At 38.4% G+C, this 18,407-nt stretch overlaps 2 protein-coding genes across 5 annotated transcripts in view; one reads left to right on the forward strand and one right to left on the reverse strand.

Annotated features, from left to right (window-relative positions):
- Positions 1–10,329, reverse strand: part of LOC111868074 (importin-7) — a 62,852-nt gene extending 52,523 nt beyond the window's left edge. For 2 of the 3 annotated variants that reach the window (XM_023858443.2, XM_023858442.2), the window contains exons 1-2: positions 10,071–10,287; positions 5,742–5,823 (exon numbers count right to left, since the gene is read on the reverse strand). In XM_023858443.2, coding sequence (XP_023714211.1) covers positions 5,742–5,823; positions 10,071–10,154 — 166 coding nt within the window. In that variant the 5' untranslated portion in view covers positions 10,155–10,287. Of the gene's footprint in view, positions 1–5,741; positions 5,824–10,070 lie in introns of all 3 variants that reach the window. The other variant, XM_033752917.1, reaches the window with a different exon arrangement.
- Positions 10,330–10,570: 241 nt separating this feature from the next.
- LOC111868079 (glutamyl-tRNA(Gln) amidotransferase subunit B, mitochondrial) overlaps positions 10,571–18,407 on the forward strand; it is a 28,165-nt gene continuing 20,328 nt past the window's right edge. Inside the window, exons 1-3 of one of the 2 annotated variants that reach the window (XM_023858452.2) lie at positions 10,571–10,842; positions 13,055–13,202; positions 17,410–17,523. In XM_023858452.2, coding sequence (XP_023714220.1) covers positions 10,649–10,842; positions 13,055–13,202; positions 17,410–17,523 — 456 coding nt within the window. In that variant the 5' untranslated portion in view covers positions 10,571–10,648. The remainder of the gene's footprint in view (positions 10,843–13,054; positions 13,203–17,409; positions 17,524–18,407) is intronic. The other variant, XM_023858451.2, reaches the window with a different exon arrangement.

Raw genomic sequence — 18,407 nt, forward strand, 5'->3', positions numbered from 1 at the left:
CTCCTGGACGCAGTGCGAGGTTTCCTGTATAGTAAAACGAATGTATCGTCCTCTCTCTCCCCGTTGACTTCGGAAAGGTAACATCGCTGCGTCCAAATTTAGTTTCGTTATGTTGAATTGATCTTGTGAAATTCGGTTTCGGCCCGTAGCGGTGTCTGAAGGGGGAAGAGTGCCCTCACGACGTGATCAAGGCTGGATCAAGTCGTGAGGTAAACTTTGTGTTGTAATTCAGGAAACGTAAGTAAGTGACTTACTGTTTGATGGTTTCCTTTCAATTATGAAAGCCGCGTGGCGTAAGATAATTTGGTTTTGTTTTGGGTTGTGTAAAACAGCAGATCGCCCCTCAGGCGTGTTTGTAACCTGTTTATGTTTCCTTGTGCCCTCAAGGCTTGCGTAAGTACATGTTTGTACTGGAGAAGTTGAATGACGCCATGAGGCGAGCCTGACTTGAGTTCTGTGCGGCTAGGCACAGTGTAGCTTTGTATTAATTATTATCACATGTTCTGACCAGTCCCTGCCCATCAGGCAGAGTCCACCTGTATACTTACGTTATCAATATATATTTATTTATATGTTTGGAAACGCCAGTTGTATTTATGTATACTTGTGCAGTGTGTTACCTACCAGTTTGGGCTAGCCGATCCGTCCAGCTTGGCCCATAGTGCCGACAGTGGTTTTCCTCTCCCGAGATCCCCTACTCGACCTTGGGGAGGCATAGTACATCACGTACAAGCAAGTCGTTTCTTATGAGCCTGTCCCTTACCCATTTGAGCAGGGGTTCACGGGTTTGAGTGGGTAGAAGAACGGGGTTCTTTACCCACAGGGTCAAGGGACACGGCTCAACTGATGGACAGTAATACTCATATGCCAAGAAATTTCCCACCTTACACCAACCAGGTGCTTTAAATAATTAGACAAAGTCTGAAATCCAGTTTAAATAAGAAAGCAATCATATCAGTTTGCTTAAGGCTTTGTAAACAACATGAATGTACTTGTGAACATTGATATTTACAAACGTCGGATAAAAAGTAGAGGCAACACCTCTATAGCTCTGAAATTACTTTATTACCTGAGGTAAACACATGTACATTACTTCAATATAATCGCCCCCCATGTGTACCACATTCTGCCAAATTTGTGGAAGGCATCATACACCATTAGTGTGCCCAATTCTGTTGATGTCCAGCAGTGATCACCGTACAGCATGAATAATCTCCTCTCTTTATGTTGTACTGTGTCCCTCGCAGTGGTTCTTTCGTTTTGGCAGAGATCATAATCGCATGGACTCATATCGGGTGAGTATGGCGGATGTTGCAGTATCTCCCATCGCCAGCAGCAAAGGGGATCCTTGACAGTGTCAGCAGTACGAGCCCTTGCATTGTCATGAATGATGATGGGGTTCAGTATGAGCCCTTGCATTGTCATGAATGATGATGGGGTTCAGTGCCAACAAGTGTCATCACTTTCTCCTGAGTGCTGGACGAAGATGATTACACAGGAAACTGCAGTAGTAGGCAGCGTTAACTGTCTGTCGTTGAGGTACAGTGTGGTGCAGTATCACTCCATCAATGTCATATGCCACAATGAACATTGCCTTCACATTACTCTGTGTAGGGCACAAGGATGCTTCCATTCATTTGACTGTCACTTCAAGTGCGGTTCGCATGAGCGAACCCAAGCTTCATCCAGAGTGACGATCCTTCCAAGGAAGTCGTCACCTTCCCTCTGGTACCGGTCCAACAAGTCCTGTGCAACTGCATAATGTTGCCATTGTTGCACCTCGGACATTGTATGGGGTACCCAATGAGCTGCAATTTTGCGGTATCCAAGAATATCGTGCAGAATGCGGAGCATGGTTTTTGACATATGCCTACCTCAGCAGCTAACTTCCGCGCAGCCCATCGATGATCGACATCCAGCAAAGAAGCAAGAAGCTGAGTTGTGTGGTTGTCAACATGGAGTCGTCCTGAATGGCATCCCTCCTTTCACGGAACAATTTCACCCATCGTGCCACTGTGCGATATGGCAAAGCAGCATCACCACATGCTTCTCGCAGTCCCCGATAACAGTTTTGTGCACTACGACCTCGTACAACTTAAATTTGTATCCAGGAGTGTTGTTCTTGTTTCGTAAACATGTTGTTAGGGTGCTTGAACTGGGCCCCTTCATTCAAGACGATGCACAATGCAACTCAATGAAACACAACCAGAGCCAGTCACTACACTACTGCAATTGAACTTCTGCTATCAGCTACAGACTGCACTAGTGCCACCTGACACACATCTTTCATGTTACAGCAGTGTTGCCACTACTTTTTATCCAACCCTTGTATACTGTAAATTTCCTACAGAATCTACAGGTGACGAACAAAAATATTGAAACACCTTGTGAAATGCATGCCTGAATTGAAGTGTTTATTTTAGCGACGTTTGTAGGTGATGCTGTCATATCTGCCCAATACCACTACCTGTACAACCTCTACAATAGGTTGCAAGCTTCATTTGTAATTGAGACAGTGTTCTGTGCAGTTTTTAGTGCATCATGCCAGAGCTAACAGAATTCGAACGTGGGCCAATTGTTGCGCCCTGTATGGTGGGTGCTTCCATAACGAAGGTAGCCGAAGTTTTTGGTGTTTCGCGAGGCACAGTATCCAAGCTTATGACCGCGTACAGGAGGACAGAAATGTGTGTTGAGTGATAGACACAGATAAACATTGCGTAGGATTGTGACGAAAAATAAGACTACAGCTGCAAAAGTGATCACTGAACTGAATGTCACGCTCACAAACCTTGTCCGCACCAAAACAGTACGAAGAGAACTCTGCAAGCAGGGTATTTATGGAAGAGCTGCAATTCCAAAGCCAGTCATCAGTGAACCAAATTCCCCCTAAGACGAGAGTGTGGTGCTGAATTCATAAAACTTGGACTACAGAGCAACGGAAGACAGTCATTTGGTCGGATGAATCCACCTTCACACTGTTTCCGACTAATGGCTGAGTTTACGTCTGGAGTACGCCATCCCAAGCTTAAGATCCAGATTGTTTGCTACCAAGAGTGAAACATGGCAGGGGTTTGATCATGGTATGGGCAGCCATATCGTGGTATTCTGTTGGACCCATCATTACCCTGCAAGGTCACGTCACTGCCAACGACTATGTGACCATTTTGGGTGACCAGGTCCATCCCATGGTGCAAACTTTGTTCCCCAATGGTGATGTCATTTACCAAGACAACAATGACCGTGTTCACACAGCTCACATCGTCCAGGACCGGTTTTCTGAGCACGAAGATGAAGTGTCACGTCTGCCACGGCCCCCACAATCACCAGATATCAATATTATTCAGCCTTTGTGGTCTGTTTTGGAGAGCAATCTGTGTGCACACTATCCACCTCCATCATCGTTAACAGATTTTGCCAATGTTTTGCAGGAAGATTGGTACAAGATTCCCTCACAAACCATACAGGACCTCTATTTATCTGTTCCAAGGAGACTGCAAGCCAGAGGTTGTCCTACACCATATTAGTCACAGTAATGTGTTTTTTGTTGGGTGTTTCCATATTTTTGTCCATCTCTAGTAGTTTCAAGTGGAATATCATGTGCTGCTTCCACACCCCTATACATGTAACTATTATCTGAACTGGGGGGGTGACTTCAGGCTCTCGTAAATACTTGCAAGATCAAGTAACAAGTGATTGGTGCTAGGAGGGTACATCAGAATACACCATGACTGCTTCTTTCCACAAATATTCAGTTTCATCAATAATGGTTATTACTGTCTGCACCCATTTCTACCAGCCTGGGTAATTTTACGAAACAGATTTCTGTACTGTTCTCTATCCTACAACAGACAGTCCCTGTGTATCTGTCCCCACTTATTCCTTCACCCTGTGCCCTCAATAATCATTTACTCACCACCATCACTTGCTATGCTTTCACCAGAATGCTATTGTCATCAATGCACAATATATGCAGATACCATCAAATCATTAGTTTGGAAGGGGGGACATGCACACATCCATATTTAACACAACAACGTTTCAAACACAAGCTGCAGAAAGAAGACAAAGCACACATTCTGTACTCCATACACTTTTTCCATAAGTCTCATGGTTCCTAAGATAACAGCAAATCAGACACTATTGATCACTTACGCACTCACTCATGGAGCTGAGCCCTTCTTGAGAAGCCACCAATTGTGCAGCTACTCAAGAACTTCCCAGCATATTATGGAACCCAAAGGTTTATTATCATGTTCACAAGAGCCCTCCAATGGCCCCTATCCAGAGCCAGATCAATCCAATCCATAGCAGCGCATCCTATCTCTCTAAGATTCATTTCAATATTGTCCACCCACCCATGTCTTGGTCTTCCTTAGTGGCCTCTTTCCTTCTGGCTTTCCCACCAATACCTTATATGCATTCCTTCTCCCCATTCATGCTACATGCCCTGTCCACCACATCCTCATTAACTTGATCTTTCTAATTATACTTGGAGAAGAGTACAAGTTATGAAGTTCCTCATTATGTAGTTTTCTCCAACCCAGACACTATAGATACATTTCCAGATTCATACATTTATCAACCAACATGCTCTCCCAACCAGGCCCAAACTTGAATTATACATACCTTTTTATTATTTGTGGATCTTTCTCCCTTCATTAACAAAGACAATCAGGAATACATTTCAGAGGTATTTCAAATCTTTAGATCATAGAACTTTTGCATAGAGAGCTGTATGTTAAAACTTATATAACTTAGCATATACATGCTTTTATGTGATACATCAAATTGTAATATTTAAAGCAGAAGAACCTTCAATCTCTTACAAGTCCTGTTTCCTTCATGGTTTCTTGAAATAACATAGCATTACAGAATTTCATTATACGATGGACTCAAAATTCAATCAATCAATTTTAAGTGCAGAATAACTAGCTTTTCTGTATTTCCCTTCATATAAACATCAACATCCATGCTCATGTATTACTTCTTTCCGTGCTGTAAACGTTAATTAAAAGTCCAATTCTCTGTTCATCCTCTTCAGACCAAATTTACGTTTTTTTTTTTATTTTTTTAACTGTATCAGTCAAGTACAGCAATAAGCCAAGTCCTACCATCCAGAATAACGGACAAAAAATAAAATAAGTGCAATGAAAATAAATGGCACACTGAAGAATAAAAAATCACACACAACACAGAAGGGCAAAAAGGCACTCACAGAATATATCAGGAACAACATATAAATGAAAATTTCAACTGCATAATATACTGTATTGAACACAGAAAGGAAGGAAAGCACTTGCAAAATGTGTTGGAAACATCATACAAATGTAAGTATCAAATGTACAATATATTAAATATGACAGGCATGTCCAACTTCAAACAGGTTGTGATCCAACTTTTTAGTGTCAAAACTGCCAGTGATCTACCACCCCCTCCTATCATCGTACCTTGCTTTAAGCAGAAATATTGGTAAAAATAACACGACACATGTTTGTTGTAAAAGCAACATACATTGAAAGTACAGACTTACCTTGTTCGTTAAGAACGGAAAAATTGGAAAGACTAATACATATTTTCCCTTCAAAATCTGAATATAATCATATAATATTACAAGTGAATTTACATGCTTTTCACGTATAATTTCCTTATAGGCCCATGAGATCGACCAAAAATTGTCCCGCAATTGACGTGTTGGACATGCCTGAAATATGACATGGATGGTGTTAAAAAGTCCAACTCACCAGCTTGCCTCACAGGCATGTCAACATCAGACAGCATTACAACTTGCAAGAGGGAAGGTGCAAAACCAATAATTTTGTGAATCTGGAAAGTAACATTAAAAAATATAAAAACAGATGAAGGAAATCAGATTACTGTGAAGCAATGTGGTGGAATAAACTAATTAATATTTCTAAGACAACTAACAGGTTTCTACATCTAAACTGCTTAAATTAGCCAGAACAAACTCACATGAAATGACATACTATTATGTTTCCAGAACCATTCACGCTCTTAAGTTAATTCATGAACAATTCACTGTAATTTATTAAATAATGGTTAACCTACAGTTTTATAGAACTAGTTAGTCTGACCATCATTATGGTTTCATCTTCTTTTCTCTCACTTCCATTCAATCTTGCCTTCTGAAAGGCTGGCCCCATCAGAATAATACTTAGAACAGTGTTTATGGTTTCACATCCCTCCTGAAATGTCTATGACAAAGTAAAATCCAGGTTTGCACAACTTTAGTTACAAGAAAGAAAAAAAAGGGGGGGGGGAACTGTGATGACAGGTTCAACACTTATATTAACAGAATAATTAATCTGTTAATGATATAATAGGAAGTTTGTACCAGGTTTCTGCCAAACAGACCAGCAAAATGACATTCTTCATCAAGGGTTGGCAATTATTTTTCTTCAAAGTTAGATGGAGCTATTCTGAAATGACCGAAGTCCACACGGCCGAAAGAGAAAAATTCAGTATTTCACACATTGCAGAAAGAGATATGAATTATTCATGCTCACTAAATATAATGAGCAGCTATAAATGTATATACAGATAACAGATACATGTAGATAGATTTACTTTGCTATTATGAATATGTTCAAATAATCTTGGGGAAAAAAATCTCGTACATTAGGAAAAACGTTTTGTTGAGATCGTGTGAGTTTCTTAAAGAGATAGCATCTATTTCTATTTAAAATACACAGACATATCATAATACATTGATGTGACATTAATAATAATTAATTTGGACATGGTATCTTGAACTGTGAGGATGTCACAAACCAACCTGGACTGAGTCCCACTCGACCCTTGTATCCAGCTGCAGGTACAGTAAATTACAGTAGTAAACAAGTCTATTACTATATCAAAACCTGAATTTCCAAAAACATCATAATATTTAACTCCTTTCATATAAATACACATGCCAACATACAAAACTGAGGTTTCTGTTTGTCCCCCACATATACTGTACTTCTCATGCTTTTTTTCACAATGTTTTTGGAAATACACACAAATAACCATTTTTCTTACAAAGTTCTTGCACACAACAAGGTTTTTGTTCATTGTAGCATGTTCGCTTATATTACCTTCTTCAAAATAGGTCTGCCTGTGAAACAACTTCCTTTACTAGGCACAGCAATAACTCAAATACAGACTGAACACATGGGCATAGCAGTGATGCTTTTTCACTCTAGACTGAAGGTGCCTGGTCTCAATCACACCAGCTATCCTGATATTTATCTGTGGTTTTCCTCAGTCTCTCCAGGTAAATGCTACAACAGTACCTTGACCAGGCCACAAATGCTTCCTTACAAATCCGTCCTAATTCATCTATCAACCTACCATCTGATACTATATAGTCTGGGTATTGATGGAATCATAAAATAACCCATGAAGGAAAATAATTCTAACATATTATTAATACGAAAAAAGTACTTGTTCTCAATATAGCAAAACTGCTTTTCATTTGCTCTCCTTCACCTAGTTATGCTGAGTTTGTTTTATACATGACTTTCTTGAGAGACAGTTTTTGTGGATAAATTCATCATCATCATCATCATTTGTAATCTGTCAAGACGACAGGTCCACAGTCTCTTCCAAAAGAATTCCTCCACTTAATGCGATCTAGAGCTTTCTCCTTCAAATGACAGTATCCTCGTCTGTCCCCAAGGTCATCCAGCATCTTCTTATGTCTTCTTCCTCGTCTTCTTGTCACTTCTATCCGCCCATCTATCTTTCCTTCGATAACTTCTTTTAGAAGGCAGTTTCTGCTTAAAACATGACGAATCCAATTAGCCTTCCGTTTTCTTATTTCGTGTAGGATATTCCTCTGATCACTGACTCTAATTAACACTTCTTCATTTCTCACATAATCGGTCCAACTGATCTTCTCCATCCTTCTCCAACACCACATTTCGAAACTTTCCAGATGTTTCTGATCTACTGCCCTAAGTGTCCATGTTTCAGCCCCATACAGAGCTATGCTCCAAATGTAGCATTTCACTAGTTTCTTCCTCAAATCTAAGTCCAATTTGCTTGTAAAAAGATTCTTCTTCTTGCTAAATGCAGCTTTTGCCATGGCAATCCTGGATTTAATTTCACTAGTACACCTTCCATCATCTGTTAACATATTCATACTGGTATTCATAAATTCATACTGGTAACGAAATAAGACACTCACTGCACAACATAACTAATGATATTTAACATACAGAAGGTCCAACTTTGTTTACATTTAGATCTTATTGCAACAGTTTTAATGAATAACAAAGCCAACTCTGAGTATCTGCGTTTTCTAAATGAAACTGTTTTTAAACCTTTCATTTACCCTTCTATCACCTGGATATTAAATGGAAATAAAATATGGAAAACTTTGCCTATGCCTACATTATGCTATCAACAGAGACAGATTGCAGTGTCACAAAAAAGGAGACACACACATAAAAACTATGGCAACAAAAGAAATCAATATAACAGTAGTAGTAGTAGTAGTAGTAGTAGTAGTAGTAGTAGTAGTAGTAGTAGTAGTAGTAGCAGCAGCAGCAGTAAGGGAGTAACACACAGAGACCACACATATATTTTTATTATTATTATTATTATTATTGGAGGGGAGACCCAAGACAGTGATTTGGTACACTTTCTACAGAGCACAAGATGACATCAAGTGCACACCTTTCCACAAAGGGTGAACACATTTGGATACTCTTTACTTTCCACACTTTGTGGTGTCAACTGTGCACCAACATTCCTGTAAGTGTATGTTACAGACTACAGACTGTTTCCCACTCTCACCCGTTCCGCATTTAGGGTGACATCTCCTGCACAGAATATTTCATTCCTCTCCCAATCTGGTGCCCGAAGTACCCAATTGTAAGCTTTCAGCAGGTGCTGATACCCAATGTCCTCAATGTGGATGCTCTACCTTGTCAATTCATATACCAGTTGTGACACAGTGAATATAGATATCTGAAGGGTTCTTTGGTGAATGTTACATTCACCACTTCCAGGGCTGTCGTATCATGATCAGAGAAGTGGCACCAGATGGAAATATATCAGTATAGGAGGGATCTTTACTTTTCAGAGTCTTGATCACGTCTTATGGATACTAATTCCAGATTATTTATATCACATATGGCCCTAATACTTTATGTTGCCTTAGTCTTTATACACATTTGGAAGGCTCCTCTGTTTGCTGGTGGATGTCTGGGTACTTGAAGAAATTAACTATTTTGTTCTTTGCTTGTTCCCATTTTATAACGTCTCTACCAACTTTTCTAAAAACCTTGTGAACATATGCACAATAAGCACTTGCTATTTATAAGTGTACTGCATAGCTGCTACAGAACAGTTAACAGCATAATCGAGCCTGTGTGGTGTATTTTGTTCCTAATGTGTTTCTGTATTTATTTCTTGGTACTTTCTGTACATCATGTATTGTACTCTTCGATCAAAAACCATTCTGAAATGAGCCATAGAGGGAAATTCTATGTGTACACTGAACTTCAGTCAAATCACGTTGTGAAGATTGAGTACACCATTTCTACTGAACATAGTAAACACGATAATTTCTATCAACTCAATGCATACAAAGGTCTGAATTACTTCCAATGTCCTTTGAATAATTAACACCAGATGTTTAAAATTCACATTTCTCAAATCATGCCACCAAAAACCCATTTCCATTAATCACGTGCAACAAAAAGGAAAAAACGAATTACAAAATATATCTCATAATAGATTAAGTAGTGTATTGAGCATAAAAAAAATAATTTAAATCTTGAAAAACGGAGTAACTTTGTTGTGACCGTCCTATGTAAATTGAATGGATATTTAAAAATACTGTGATAGTTTTCCACGTTACAGATATCAGTACGAAACGCAGTGTGGATAAAACCCTATTTCGGCTGCAGCAATTTGCGGGTATTATAAAATGTCTGATTCTCGCAAAAACTATTACAATGAAAAATTACGCTGAAAAAAAATTATGAGTCTAGGAATTTTCCTGGTTGTCATCCCTATGATGTTTCATGGCGAAGGTCATTAGAGCCACATGTCTAACATACCTGACTTAGTTGTTCTTCCGCTTGCTGTCGTTGGGTCGGATCAATTGTGGCTCGCAATACATCTGTCAACTTCCGAGTATCCATTTTATTGCACCTTCTGTGCTTATGAAGTAAATATTAACTAAATGTTGAAAGTATAGTTGAAAATTTAACCCGGCACATTCACCTCACTGCTCTATAGTCACGTGATTCATCAACATAACATGGCGGGCTTTAAAATGTGGCAAAATACTGCGTAACTAATCGATCATATTGAAAGTTGGGCCACACTTAACATTTAAAACAAGCGAGTAGCATACACAATTATGTTTTAAAATTGATGCAATAAACACTATATCAGTACGTATGGTTAACTAATTTAAAAATTGTTTGTTGTGGTGTCCACCGGTGTCGACTACTTAAGCCTAGTCCCATAGCCTTGTTGATAATACCAAAGTTTCTATACTGACTGTATTCAAAGTAGTCTGTCATAGAGCCGAGACGTTTCATAAACAAATTCGGCATGCATTGAAGAGAACTGTAATATCAGGACACGAGGGAAGTATGGCGAAACTCACTTGAAAGAAGAAAGTGTGATTATGATTTTATTATACAGTGAAGGGAAATCAGTATTTACATTTGCTTTGCCCGCACTACTCATACGTGCGTGGACATGTCGTAATTTTAGCGTCAATAATAATGACGCGAAACATTTTCTTTCGCGCAAGGTTAAGTCCTACGTTTCTCCAACTTCAACGTATACAACCGAAACAAAATTTAAGAATAAAAAGCAGTAAGTATATTAATTAGTTGAGAGGTTGTGTGAATATATTTACATATTTTCCCTTAGTACTTTTAGGGTTTTTTGCTGTGTGACCGGTGTAGGTTATACTCTTTTTTTTTTTTTTTTATCTGGGCGAAAAGGCCGCTGCAAGTTGTGAAGCTCCAATATTGATCAGAGATTATGGATAATATGAGTTGAAACAGTAGTATTTTGCAGTTTCTTGCATTCAATGATTGGAAATTTCTCATTTCACAATTATTGGGGCAGAGGTTGCCGCAAGTTCTCATAAACGGAATGTTTAGACAGATGATCTTCATTTATAGAATTACTGGCTGATGCAGTTTTGAATTGTTTTTCCGTATATGAAAGTGATAACGGTAATGCAAAATCTAAGTCACAAAATGGAGTCAAAAGTTCTTCCCATACCACGAATAAACACTAAATTAAAACTGAGTAACATATTCAAGAACCGTTGAAAGTTGTATGGTAGAAGGTGAAGGAGCAGACCAAACGTGTGTTGAACAATAGGAAATATAGTATATTGTTACTTCTATGAAATAGCCAAGTGTGGAGTTTCAGTCAGAGCGCTAAGAGGTGGATGTTCTCTTACCATTATGTGTTACTCAGACACAACACATTTCCTGAAGATGTTGTGAGGTACCTTAAAGCAAGGATCTCATGAAGAAAGACTGTGTCATTATAGTGGAGGGACCAGGGAATAGCCCTTATGGTAATACTTGTTATAAAACTGAGAAACATATACGTAGACAGTATTGCCAAGCATAATACTTAATACAGAAATTGAATTTGTGGTCTGTTTGTCACAAAAACAGATGAGCAGGAGAGTGAACAGTATAAATATGAGTATTAAACATGCATGTTTGAATTTAGACATGTCCTATATTATACTAGTATCTTCTGTAAACATTTCATGATATCTTATAAAAAATGTGAGATACAAATAGTCTGTTTCATGCATCATGTGTCTCCCTTAATTTCATACACACTCTGTCTGAAGGTTTTCTTGATGCAAATAATAGTGAAGGAATTATTTTTTATTGCTAGTGGGGTGGGACTAGGTCCCTTGTGCTGCATCCACTTCTGGCCTATTGTACCACCCCCAGATGATAGGTGAGGGCGATTGTGGAGCAGTTGGTGGAATGAAGATTGGCAAGGGAAACAGAAGTACTCTGAGAAAACCTTTCCCAGTACCACTTTGTCCACCACAAATCCCACTTGACCAGACCTGGGATCAAACCCATGCCACTGCGGTGGGAAGCCAGTGACTAACCGCTTGAGCTATGGTGCGGCCTAGTGAAGGAGTTACTTGAGGTCATAATGTGAAGCTGTTCACCCTGTTACCTCAGATGGCAGTGACCGGGATATAGGCTGGACTACTGAGGAATTAGGGTTTAATTCCTGGTAAAGGACAGAAGATTTTTCATGTCTCCATAACATCCAGCCCTGCTCTGGGGACCACCCAGCTTCCTATGCAGTGGGTACAGGAGGCTGTTTCTGGGGGGTTAAGATGGTAGGGGCATGAAGCTGACCACTTACACCTGTCTAGTGCTACAGTTAAGAATGCTGGAGTTAAACCTCTGCTTCTCCATAATAGCACTTCATTAATTGATTGAGCCCAGGGATAACTTTACCTGTCTTTTTTCTCTGTACATGGAAAGCAATAACAACACAATTCCTTGCTGTACAACTAAAAAATCTTGGTTGCAGATTTTATGTTGTACGAGTACATGTGAGTTTGATTATTTTTGTGTAGCAGACAAATTTTTCTATTCTGTTTCCTACCATGGACTTGTAGAACACCTAAAAACATTAGTAAAGTTTACTCCATACTCTTGGCAGTATGTTTGATAGAATGCTTGCAAGTATTTGTTCTGATATTTACAAGGAAAGCAGTTATATCCAGAGTACAGAATGAGTACTTCATCTAATGTTTTTTCCTGAAACTGATCATAGGTATGGACAAAGAAACTCCTCAAATATTTTAAAATTGAAACATTCGTAAAATTTAGCATTATAATAATGAAAGTACTAAAATATGTTTATACTTGGAACTGGACATGGAAGTAAAATATGTTTCTAGTTAAATTTTTGTTATTTTTACATTCCTTATACTTGAATTTCACTACGTCTGATGATCTGTGGTACCCCATATGTTGGGGGTTGAATTTTTCTTACTTAACTAATATGATCATGTTCTCAGGTCATACTGGAAGAGTGTTGTTGGACTGGAAATTCATGCCCAGATTACATCAACGTCCAAACTCTTTTCTCAAGCTGGGACTGAATTTGGTGTGCCAGTGAATGCAAATGTATCATTCTTTGATGCAGCTATCCCTGGCACTCTGCCTGTAAGAATATTTTCTTTTTAAAAATATCCAAGTTTTTGTGTAACTCTGTATATAGTGAAACGTATGTAAATTAAGGTAGACAGATAACTGGTAAACATGTTGGTCTCTCTAGAAATTGCCACATTTATTCTTATAATTTTCCAGCTTTCCACCATTAATTATATGAGGAAAATATTGTTTCTTTCCTTCTTTCATAATTTCACCAAAAGATGATTTCATATGCTGTATAGTTTGCCTAAGAAGGCATGCAGTTGCTTGAGGATACACCCTTACGGAAGATAAGTCTTGTGTATCAAGATCTCCAATATGACAGTTTTGGCTGTTGTCACATGCTGAAAATATAATGTAGTTACTTTCTAATAGCAACATAATCTGTGTTATTACCAGATTATGTCGCAACCTCAGAGATATTTTAAACACAGTATAGTTGGGTGTAAAGACAAACAAATCAAGCATCAAAATCGTGTTTGCACGCAACATGCCATGATGTGTATGAGTGACTATAGATGGGGTTTGGATTGGTAATGTAATTTATTGAACTCTTAACCTTTATCGGACAAACGTCATCATATGATGTCATTAAAAGTTAGGGCAGCTGGCCGAACGTCATCATATGATGTCGCGGATTCCACGCGTGTAAGGTTTTTTTTAATATTATATTAAAAATATAAATTGTTCTATTTACATGATTTTTGGTCACCACCTTTATAAGGAGACAGCCTTCGTTCCTGCATGATCTAATGTAATCTAGGGACGTCATATGACGTTAAAAGTAAGGACAAATTTAAGAACGACATCATATGATGTCGCGCATTCCACGCGTGTAAAGATTTTTTTAAAATTAAATTTAAAATATAAATTGTTCTTCTATTTACATAATTTTTGGTCACAACCTTTATAAGGTGACAGCCTTCCCTCCTGCGTGATCTAATGTAATCTACCGACGTCATATGGCCGAACGACCTCATATGATTTCGCGCATTGCACGCGTGTAAAGATTTTTTTAAAATTAAATTTTTGCTCTACTTACGTGATATATGTTCACCATCTTCATGAGGAAACAGCCTTCCCCCCTGCGTCATCTATGGTAATGTGGCCTTCGTATGGTACTGCCGAAAAAATTCCGAAATGCAGAGTCCGACGTCGCAGCTCACGCACTTCGTACGAACGCTAGACCGCTTCCCACGCGAAAAGCACACACGACACCTCAGTTGCGATTTAGAGGAAGCAGGCCAGTGATGTCGAGCTGCAGTGATATTTATCCCCGCAGCTACACCGGAATAATTATTCACACCTCTCCAGCCACACTGGTCTGGCGGTCCCCAAGTTGCCGACGAAGGTGATGACCCGTCGTCCGCGGAATCAGAATTCCAACTTTGCTCGCCCCTATCATAATCTGTGTCATTGAACAGCTCTTTCTCAATTTCAGGCATCAGAAGACCAACCTTCCACGCCACATTCAGAATCGGTTGAATAGCAGTCCGAATCTGTGTCATTGAACATCTGTTTCTCATTTCAGCATTTTCCATACGACGTCGTTGTGTATACGGATCTCTAGCAGTGCTAGCAGTGAATCTCTGTGCTTAGACCATGATAAGAAGCCATAAATCTTAACCTCGAGCCCACACATACAAAAATCTCATTCACGACTTCTCTGAACCCATTATCTGCTTCATGATGTCATGGGTGGCTAACCTTATATTGCGATGTTTCAAAATCGTTACAAACACAATGGTTTGACTGCAATGAATGAACGAATGACCGATCTGGCAACACCATATTCTGAGAATGTACTCCTGTGTCTTTCTAACATATTACACAGCGAGTGATTTCAGACGCGTACAGTCCTGCATACCGACATGTCCCATACGATAAATAAGCTACAACAAGAGATACCATTGAATGTGAAGTCGCCACAAGGACTTACACTGCTAAAACGCATGGTGCAGAAAATGTATTACACTGCTAGAACGCATGGTGCAGAAAATGTATGAATTTCGGGAAATTTTATTTTGGGAATCAGTGTAAAAATTTTTTACAGATATTAAAATCTGTAAATTAGAATATCTGATTCTATATTCTTTCTACATTAAAGGAGTGTTCATTTCGTTCGTTTATCATAGAAAACGTAGAAATCACACCATTTTTAGAAACATGCTTACAATTTCATTGCTCTAGAAGGGCGGGCATTTAAATAAACTCCGTCCAGCTGCCCCTACCGGAAATTAAATGGCCCGTCCGATAAAGGTTAAAGAATATAACTATAAGTAACTATAGTGCTGTCACTAATTCAGACACTGTGCATTTCACTACAGCACACACTAAGTCTTCTCAGTCTGCTCTATTTTCATCGATTGTCACCTGGTGACAGCTTTCAGTGCTGTAGCTTCATCAGGGTCCATGTTCACACCCTTACTGGTCAGCAGCTGTCTCACAGCTAACTAAACTGTAGACTTGTCCTGTTTATAACACCTCAGCATGGACTGCATGGAACACACATCTCCTAACAGTTCTTCTATTGTTGTGTAATGTGGATGTCACTCAGACTGCACAGAGAACATCATTCCCTAGCAACAGCCATTGTTTACAGTCAACAGGTCTACATGCTACAATACTTGCTTAATAATTGCAAATGCTGGCAGCAGGATTTGTAATGAGACAAACTACTTGATTTTAGCTGTTATAATGCTTATGTTATCTTTTCATGATACACGTGTGTTTACAACTTCATCAAAACCTCGAAAAAATGTCTTAATGTTGCCCCCTTTCATATGAAGTTTCTCGCAACTAGAGAGTGACCTGAGAGGATAGTTATGCTGGGTAGATCTAGTAACTCACATGGTTCTCTCTTTCATCCAGTTTTATATAATTGTATATTAGCATATTTTAATGACTACAGATATACAGAAGTGATACTTCTGCTCAAACAGGCCTGCTAATTTTGGAGACAGCTATTTTGGCTGTCTTGTTAGATGTGTACCAAATAAAAAATGTTTCAAACAAACATTATATAATTTAATGGGGCAGATATTTTTAAGATATGCACTTGAGATGGATGAAGTGAGTCAGTGTAGTGTATACTGTATTTACGCATGTATAGGCCGCACATTTTTTGCCAAAAATTCAAGAGGAAAACTGGGGTGCGGCTTATATTCGAAATCACACTTCATTTAAAAAAAAAATTATATTCATAATTAGTAATACAGGGTGTTCTACTCCTGAAATAATATTCCAAGATAATTATTTTTTCTATAGTTTCTGTCTGAAAATTGTGCTGCGGCCTATACATGCATAAATACGGTATGTGGTCAATGACTTGGATTTGATCCCCAGCAGATTAGGAATTTTTCTCTTTTACACCAACTCCACTCAGAGCATGATGTTGACCAGTCACCCATCTCTCATGCCAGGTGTAAGATATACAGAGCTATCTTTGCATCTCCTACTTGTCTTCATGTCGTTTAGGCAAAGGGAAAGTTTAACATTTTAATTCTATTATGGTACAATGAAGTGCTTTTGAAAAATGGTATGAATTTTTATTAAAATGGTAAGAGATCTGTATTATGCAATTTTTGATTCCTGTTTTTCTCAAGATTGGTTCTAGGAGTAGTATTTGGTAGTATAGTGCATTTCAGATCCAAGATTTTAGATTCTTGATCTCTATTACCCCCTTTGGGGGGGGGGGAACAGACATTTTCAAAGCTCTTTCTTACTGTCCCAGTCTTTGGTACATTCATCATCTTATCATCATATACAATGGAATGTGTGTTGAAAATTCAGTGGGAAGTCTTCATTTTTTATATAATCTTTTGTACTTTTACATTTCCTGTATTCCCTCTTAATCCCTTTTGTTTGTTATGTCAACATTCTTGTCCTTCTTCCTTCCTTCCTCTCCTGTGTATTAAAATAACTCATGTAAATGTCGTTCAGAACACACCTCGATAGGCCGCTTGCTTCAGTTCATCATATTTTTTGTATATGGTTCAAAACAGGGTGCACATTCTGTTAGATCAAGTTTTCATTTCACTTCCATGGATGTGACATGAGAATAACATACTGACAAAACAGAAAAGACTCCTGCATAGACTAGTTATATAATGAATAAGTAGCATGTAGATCACTGATAATTCTGTGTTTTCTAATTTGTATCCCTAGGTTGTTTAACTAGAAATGTTTGATATAACTGGGTGTAAACTATATTTTGCAGATGTTGAATCGAAGGTGTGTTGAGGCCGGAGTACTCACAGCTTTAGCACTCTCATGCAGGGTGAATCCCGTTTCCTTCTTTGATCGAAAACATTATTTCTACTCGGATCTCCCTGTAAGCATATATAATAACATCATTATTTTCATATGTTAAAGTGAGTCGACATTTATTTAATGCTTATCATTGCTATACATGAAATAAATGAATAACATAAAGGATATCCCTCTCTGAATGTTTCATATGCGAAATTGTTTGACATATTTGAATGAAATTTGGTATTGGAGATCTACACTAGAAGTTGTTTGGGAACTTTGCTGTGGTTTGTGCTGGTCAGATATAATCCCTACATTAGGCTTATTTGAATTTCAAAGCAGACTTTATTGACCTTGTAAAGACTGCCCATTGTATACTAAATTTTGTATAAAATATTACCTCAATAACTACAACTTTTATTTTAAGCATGTTTGAATGCAGTGAAATATAATAAAAATTAATTTCATGTCCTATGTAGTGAATAACTGCGCAACAGCGGATTTGTTACTGGAACCTAATGGAATGATCTGCTGGCATTCGCTTGTTTCCACATGAACACATTTCAAAAATTTCATGTCTCTAAATTGTTATATGCAAGAGACTTGGGTGTGAAGCTCTTATATAAGATTAAAAGAAAATCAAAATAATGTACCGAGGTGCACTCTTCACAAACTTAGTATAATCTCATAATCCCTGAAGCATGCAGTAATACTACACAGACCAACATCACCTCTTGCACATCTGTGAGGTGTTATTTTTCTTGTAAATGGGACAAAATATTGCCATCACTCTCATGTAGGGGCCAATGCTGGTTGCTGTTGATTTTCAGTAAGTTTATTTTTGTCATTGCATCACAGTTTATCAAGCATGTGTTTGCCATTCTGTCACTTGACTGAAAAACGTTGTGACATATATGGCATTTGGGAACAATTATTGTCTCATTGTCAGAAGCCACTTATCTTATT

This window comes from Cryptotermes secundus, unplaced genomic scaffold, assembly GCF_002891405.2.
Source record: "Cryptotermes secundus unplaced genomic scaffold, Csec_1.0 scaffold925, whole genome shotgun sequence".
Classification (NCBI taxonomy): domain Eukaryota; kingdom Metazoa; phylum Arthropoda; class Insecta; order Blattodea; family Kalotermitidae; genus Cryptotermes; species Cryptotermes secundus.